Source organism: Alligator mississippiensis, chromosome 3 (genome assembly GCF_030867095.1).
Source record: "Alligator mississippiensis isolate rAllMis1 chromosome 3, rAllMis1, whole genome shotgun sequence".
In the NCBI taxonomy this organism is placed as follows: Eukaryota; Metazoa; Chordata; order Crocodylia; family Alligatoridae; genus Alligator; species Alligator mississippiensis.
In genome coordinates, this window is record NC_081826.1 from 252,626,299 (window position 1) to 252,634,019 (window position 7,721).

The 7,721-nt window shown below is 43.9% G+C and overlaps 1 protein-coding gene across 1 annotated transcript; it reads left to right on the forward strand.

The window, feature by feature from the left end:
- Positions 1-1,332: 1,332 nt before the first annotated feature.
- TMEM174 (transmembrane protein 174) lies at positions 1,333-3,505 on the forward strand. Its single transcript, XM_006263834.3, has 2 exons — positions 1,333-2,039; positions 3,361-3,505. Exons 1-2 carry the CDS (start codon positions 1,408-1,410, stop codon positions 3,455-3,457), a joined length of 729 nt encoding a protein of 242 aa, XP_006263896.1. The 5' UTR covers positions 1,333-1,407; the 3' UTR covers positions 3,458-3,505.
- The last annotated feature ends 4,216 nt before the right edge of the window (positions 3,506-7,721 follow it).

Sequence of the window (7,721 nt, forward strand, 5' to 3'; positions counted from 1 at the left end):
GAGAGATTCACTTTCATTTTAAGAGGCCTTTGATCATAAAAAGTTGTGGGACTTGGTTCGGTGTATTCTGGTTTAGAGTTTGATCCTGCTTAAATTGGGGTCAATGGGAATTTTTCCCTTAGCTTTAGTGGGAGAACAATAAGCCCTTGAGGAGTAAAAACTGGTCTTTCAACTGCTTGGGTATGTGCAGACAAGCAATAGAAACCTGTATTATGTTTTTTTGCCGAGACCCAGTGTTAAAACTGGCACTGTCATGCCTGGAAGGGCTATCATAACTGTTTTAAAAAGAAGTCAGAGAAATTATGCTAAAAGTGGCATATTTCTTAGCAATAAATGTCTAAAGCCAAAAGTTGTGGGGACTGATTATTTTTCTTACATCCATTTAGTCCAAACAAAACAGTTCACATGTGATAACAGAAAAATAAATGTTCTGGATGCTCTTGACCATAGGATTTGCCTTATAGGGCAAGGTCATTACTTCAATTAGTTTAATGTTTCAGTGGAAAGTATAGCAGGCTTCTCTTTTAATTCATCTGCCGAGTAGGCAATGTTGAGGAGTAGGTCAAAGTAAAGTTTTCCTCCAACTTGGCAGAACTGTTGTAAAAATGTCAACAGTTATAGAGCAGTTATAGCATAACTGAGCCACCTTCATAAATCTAGCCCAGCTTTTCAAATGTAATAAGGCTTAAAGAAAAAAAAGACCATTTTATTAACTTCTGGAACTTTGTGTGGTGTGTTCAACACCTACCATCCCATTTTACATCCTCTCCCACCCACTCACTTTAATTTTGACAAAACATCCAAAATTTGGCTTTAATGATTTCTTTTTTTATAATCAAGGAAGTTCTGGACACCTGCCAGAGCTGTGATAGAAGTTGCAGGCTTTGCTATAAATATCATGCTGCTGAATGTGGTGTTTTTCTACAGATATAGGTTGTGCAAATCATTGTTCCAAGGAGAATAACCAAGTAATCATAGTGCTATTAACTAAATGTTTGCTGTTGATTATGTTAGAGACATCAGCTGGCAGCAAGCCCAGGCTAAGCAATGGTCTCTGCAGCTTTGTCTGTCCTGGCCTGCACTGGCACTGAGAGCTACTGTGGGTGAGTGCCAAAATTAAAGAATAGGACAAGTAGGGGGACAAATAACGTGAAATATTCAAGCCATCTCACAAGCAAGCAACATTGCAATAGATAATTCAAGGCATTTTAAGTAAAGCACTTCAGGCTTCACTTCCCAGACCTTTATTCCTCTAAGCAAAGTTTAGTCCTTCACATGATGTACTCTGTTAATCATACATGCACAAAGTTCTTATATAACTAACTTGAACCTTTTGGCTTTGCATGACATGCAGGGACTCTTACAGACTCTCTCACACATAAGCCAAAAGAGATATGGCATATTGTAATGGAGCAGAACAGCAATAATGTAGAGGATTTTTCTCTCAATGTATTTTCTGTCACACCTTATCAGCCTAGCAGATCTGATGCCCTGGTGTCAGATGATGACAAAGCTGGTGCTACTGTGTTCTTTTCAGGTGTGTTTCTGGGATTGGTGGGGATCACTTTCACAGTGATGGGTTGGATCAGATATGAAGGCATTACTCACCTGGAGTGGACTCAGTTATTAGGGCCGATTCTGCTTTCTGTTAGCGTGACTTTTATTCTAATTGCTGTGTGCAAATTTAAAATGCTTACATGTAAATTGTGCAAAGAAAGTGATGAAAGTGCATCAGATATGGACCAGATTCCAAGTCGACAGTCCTTTGTTTTTACTGGAATTAACCAACCTATCACTTTTCATGGTGCTACAGTGGTACAGTACATCCCTCCTCCTTATTCAGCCCAGGAGGGAACCACTATGAATCCAGCCCATCTGCACCCAGTGCTTGGGTGTCGTAGTGTTTCTTCTTCAGGTGAATCAACAATTCCTACTTCAAGCCCTCCCCAGTACTATACTGTGTACCCTCTGGAAAATCCAGCTTTTACTGAAGATGAGAACTATCCTGCCTATCTAGTAGGTGACACAATGGATCAGAGGTATGTCTTCTGATGTGTTTTTTACTTGGTCTGTATACAGTGCTGTGAAATTGCAAAGCTGTTATTTGGTATGTATAACACATTGCAAAGCATTATTATAATGTGTATAAATGCTATAGTGCTTCTTGAGAAAATTCCTATGATTTACTTTATAAAGGCAACAGGAGCCATAACAGATATTTTAAAATAATGTTGAAGATTGTAAATATTCAGTTTCTATATAGTATTTTTAGTCTTTACAGACCTTGTCATTGTGCAAACTCCTCCCTGTTGTGTGCATGTGTGGGGTTTATTTGCTTCTCTCCAGTCCTCTCCCTTACTGGCTGTACTATCATTCACCTAGAGATAATAAGCTGGTCATTTTCTTTGTTAAAGCAGTTTCACTGTAATGGTAATATGATCATAGTAGCACAGCCAATTCAGAAACAACCTTCCTGTGATAATGAAAGCATCTGTTCTGTAGCAGATGTTCTCCTTAGTGACAATGGATTTCCAATCCCACTGTGTGCAAGCTTCCAGTCCTTATTCTCGTTTCCCTTATTGGTATTGATTGAATCATTGATTTGGATGTTATAAGAGTAGTGCAAAGTTGCCATAATAAAAGACAAAAGGAAATCATTTCATATCTATCTGTTATATTTTTTCCTTTAAAAAACAACTGTAGGCGGTGTTAAAAATTAATTCCTTTAGAAGAGAAGATAAGCTTTTTAAAGTTTTTTTGAAGGTCACTTGTGGAGATCCTGGTTAACTAATAATATTTGCCAACACATGTGATAGACAAAGCTAGTATGAACATTAACATCTTGGCATTTTTACTAGAAAAGTAAAAAAAATCATCACAGTAGCGTTAGACCTCATCCCACATTTTCTTCAGCAAAACTCCTACTGCTGTCAGGAACAGGCAGCTAGGGATGAGCAGTAGCATTACTAGGAGTGGGCAAGAGGGGCACCTGCTCCCCACTCCTGCAGAGGCCATGCCCCAACAGCATACCCATGCTGGGAACACCAAAACAGTTTACAGCTGCTGCTGCTTTAAGAGCAACAGCCAAAGTAGGTGGAGCATGCAGCCATGGCAGCAGCAGTTATGTCGGGGACTACTGGCATGGGTAAGATTGCTGTGCTCCCCTGCACCCTACTCTTGGAACCATACATCCTTCTCACCCTCAGACTCCTACAACCCCACATGCACCCCCTCCTGCTCTCACAAACTGTGTGTCCCCCTGCAGGATTTGCCCTAGGCACCATCTCTGCTTGTTATGCCAGTGGGTACGAGTGTGTTTTTTGTATAACATGTCACCTCTTTTGTTTCTCTCACTTGCAGATCAGATGACTATCCTGACGAGCCAGAAGAATTGCTAGAAGAAATTTGTGACAACTTCTCACCTCCGCCTTATGAGGAAATATACCCATTGTCTTAATGAAGACTGGATGACTAGGACTTCAATAAAGACTGAAGTTCTAAGACATCCTGGCACTCATAGTCTACTTGTGTGTTATCAAGATATAGTATGCACATTAAACAAGTATAGGATTCTGATGCTGATAAACCCCAATATGCCAATATAGTGCAGATATATTTAGCTGATTAGCTGACCACATTTTCTCTTTCTGAATTTATTATTTATAGTACAGCTTACAAACATGCATACCTAATTTCAGGCTCCTAAATTCATATTTAAGCCTCTAAACAAGTAACCCAGTTTTCAGAAGTTCTGGAGATGGTAGCATTTGAATACCCAAAAGGTGATGCAGTTCCTATGATTTACTATGTTTTACTATGAATCCTATGATTCGTGGTCACTGTCCCCAAGGTGACCACGAATCTGCAGCTCCCCTACCAGGTCTTCCCCCGTAGCCAACACCAAGTCCAGTAAGGCATTCCCCCTAGTGGGACCGTATACCTCCTGCATTAGGTGAAGGTCCTGCACACAGGTTAAGAACCTATGTGAACAGTTGGATTTGGCTGACTGGTCCTCCCAGCAGATGTCAGGGTAGTTTAGGTCCGCCATGACAACCACGTCCCTGGACTGTATGACCTCTGAGAGCTGCCTCAAGAATTCCAAGTCTAGCTTTTCCTCTTGGTGCAGTGGACCTGTCCCCCACCACCAAGTACCTTTCCCCACAACCTCCATGTATCCTAACCCACAATGCCTCAACTTTCTCCTCCTCTGATCCCATTTTGATTAGGGTAGATGTATAAAGCTCCTTGACATAGAGAGTAACCTCACCCCCTTTCCTCCCTACTCTGTCCCTTCTGTACAACCTGTAGCCCTCAATGTGTATTGCCCAGTCATGGGTAGGGTACCACCAGGTTTCTGTTAGCCCCACTAAATTGAAGTTATTATTTGCAGGCAGAAGTGTGAGTTCTTCCTGCTGTTCCCCATGCTCCTAGCATTAGTATAGAGGCACTTGAGCTCTCCGAATGGTGCCTTTGGTGCCCCCCCCCACCCCCGTTCTGATGCCCAAAGGGCCCCTTAGTATTTACCTGGGATATACTGCTGCCTGTCTTACAGTTTGTAGGTTCTAGACTCTCTCCATCTCCTGCCTCCCCATCCCCCATCATACTTAGTTTAAAGCCCTGCTTTATGTCCATTTTAGGGACCTAGCTTCAAAACTGGGATTCTCCCAAATCCCTGCTTAACATTGGAGATGCCTAAAATTCTTGGGCACCTCAGTTTTCACCAGTCAAATTTGCAGGTACCCGGAAGTGCCTCAGTCTTCATCTTGCTGAGTAGCTAGTCACCTAGTTCATGCAGAAGCCCATCAGAATTAACAAACCAGGCCTTCATTGCTTATTTTGCTAGTAGGCATTGGACCATACTCAGTAGATCAACCTTCACCCAAAAAAGAAGAGGCTGAGGTGGTGCCTCTCCCCATGAGTATAATAGCTTAATGATTATTCAGGGTGTAGGAGATACAGGTTTCAATTCCCCACTCTGTTTGAGGGGATGCAAACTCCCAGAAGATTGCCTGAACTGTCAGACTATAGACTTTTGTAGGGGCTAAACAAGGCCATGTGGAATGGCTATTAGTCTTCCCTGTAGGGTAAAGCAGTTCCACTGTGCATAAAACCAAAGAGAATGTATGGGCATGTTTGGTAGTATAACCCAGTAATTAGGTCACTTATCTGAGAGGGGAAGACCTGGGTTCCAGTCCATGCTCCAACAGCTATTCAAGCAATTTATCCATTTGCAAATGGTTTCAACAAGGCAAACTGATGGACATGTCCTCTATCCATCTCCTAGAGTAGCTGATAGCCTGGTGGGTAGAGCATTTCCCTGTGAGTAGACAGATGTGGGTTTGAACCTTATAGGCTAAGGAAAAAATTAAACCTGGGTCTCCAGTGAGTGAACCCTAACTGCTGAGCTACTGGATAAAATGAAGCACAAGTGACCCTGCACCTCCTTTGCCCATGTTTTGAAGGAATCCCTGCTTGCCCTTTCTTTTTTTTAAGGATAAGCATAGGTACTCCAGCAGAGCTTTTACCATCATGAATCCCAACCAAAATTGTAGGAAAGCAGGGCAGGAAAGCACCTCAGGAGGTCTAACCCCCTACTCAAGAGGCAGGATTGTCCCTATCTAAACCATCCCAGACAAGTGTGATGGGCTGTCTGGCAGTGACCTAGCCCAGGGGTTTTGAAAGGGCAAAAGATGATTGGAGGACTTGGGATTCCCTTTCCTCACCAATCAGGCCCCAGAGACTCACCCTCCATGTCCCCTGATTGGCCCCTTGGGTCACCTGGAGGGGGATAAAAGGGACAGCATGGCTGACTCAAGGGAGAGACCAGTGAAGACCCACAAGGAGCTTCAAGGAGCTGGCAAGAGCTGAGCCAGCGGAGAAGAAGCAGTTGCCCCAGAAGAGCCTGAAGGAGCAGGACCTGCAGGCAGCAGTTGGACCCTCAGCAGCACAGCGTGTGGCCGGCAGGAGAGGCTTCCTGCTGGGCTCCAGGATCCCCTACGAGAGGCTGTGACCAGCAGGAGAGGCTTCCCGCTCCAGCAAGGATCTGAGCAGTGACCTGAGGGGTTCCCAGCTCGGCTTTCAGCTCCTCCAATCAGAGACCAGGCAGCTCGACATGAGGCCAGGGCTCCAGGAAGGTCAAGACCCCTAGCAGCTTGCTGTAATATCAGCCCTGGTGGCTGTATGGCAGTATTCCTTCCTTCTATGTGGGAGATATGAGTTCAAGTCCCAGCTTTGGTGACATGAGGTGAGTGAGCTAACAAGGGAAAATTCCTCTTGCAGTGGAAAGGGGCCATTGTGTTTTCTCCCTTTTCAGGTACCTAGGCCCTATATTTCTTTGTCCTTTGACATTTTGTATTTTGTGCCTTTTTATATTTCCCCAACCAGTATTGTTTGCTCTGCTGTTTGTGTTTTATATTTAGTTAACCCTGTCTTTTGTCAATGATTGTAAGTGTCTAACCTTTGTTGAATCCTGCCCCCTTGCGGCATTGTAGTGTCCACTATACTCCCTGATTATGCCTGTTATGTTCCCAGTATTGTTCCCTCATTAAAAGGTATATGGTTAAGTCCCCAGTGGTGGTCTGGCTCTGCACTATAGGGGGAAGAGAGTCCCTACACCTCCCACAGCTCTTGTGCACCTGCTTTGATCCCTTCAATTGGAGAGGGGGTACCTTTTGGAGTGCAGCCCGGGTTACACAAGTATTAACCTAGTCTTAAAAACTTCACAAAAAACCCTCTTGCACAAGGGTTACCAAGTCTGAAATACCAAAAACATCCTAACTTGTCACATGTGAAGCAGAGGTATAAGAGTACTCCTTGCAGGGTAAGGTGCCTAACCCTGCTCCTCTCTGAGGACTTTAAGGCATGCTTATGTTAGCATTTCATGTGGGTTACTTTAGGAGACAATTTGCTCAGTTTGTTGTCTTTGATTGATGCCTAACTCTTCCCATACATGTATAGACAGGAGGTAGAACAGGGAAGAGCCTTAAAGGCTAACTTGTCAAAATGATTGCAGCCCATTTCATTTGGCTGAGAGTGGTGCTATCCATGAGTAGAGAGGTAATTGACCATGTTAGTATGCTGTCAGGCAGAAGGCAGGGCAGGGTAGTGCCTTAGAGACTAACTTAAAGCTGTATAGAGTGCTTGTGTTCAACCTTTCAGCCCTAAAGGCTGCATGAATGTTGCAGGATATGTTCACAGGCTGAATGAGGGTTAAATCCCAAATAATAATGCTAAATCATACCATATACAACCCCAGCTCCATGTGCCAGATCAGGACTCAGCCTTACTCACTGGATCAGGCCTAACTTGCCACATTGTGCCCCTGCTTGGTATTCATGGCCATATCATCTGGCCCACAGGGCTTGGAAATTTGGCAGTGGGGGAGCAGTGGGAGTATAAATTGCCACAACTCCCCACTGCCAAATTTCCAGAGCCATGGGGAGCCCCAAGGGCAGATGACATGGCTCTGCAGGCCAGAGATGGAGCACCATGGGTACAAAACTCCTAGGCACTGAACTCAGGGCTGTGAATTCTGCTGTTGAGGCAAAGCAGCCAGGTTCCTTTATGGATTTACTCCTATGTGACTTAAGAAACTAAGTTCGATTTTTGAAAGTGCTGTACTCCATATTGTACATGGGGAACCAGCTTTCAAGGCCTCACTGTCCAATAGGGAACAAAGGCTGTTTTATCTGACATGTCACATCAGTCTCACCTGTCACATC

What these genes read in the sequence shown, in the direction of transcription:
- TMEM174 (XM_006263834.3), top strand. Translation starts at nt 1,408, where the DNA reads ATGGAGCAGAACAGCAATAATGTAGAGGATTTTTCTCTCAATGTATTT. An exon ending in GGTGACACAATGGATCAGAG is followed by an intron (nt 2,040 to 3,360) that starts GTATGTCTTCTG and finishes TCTCACTTGCAG; the next exon opens with ATCAGATGACTATCCTGACG.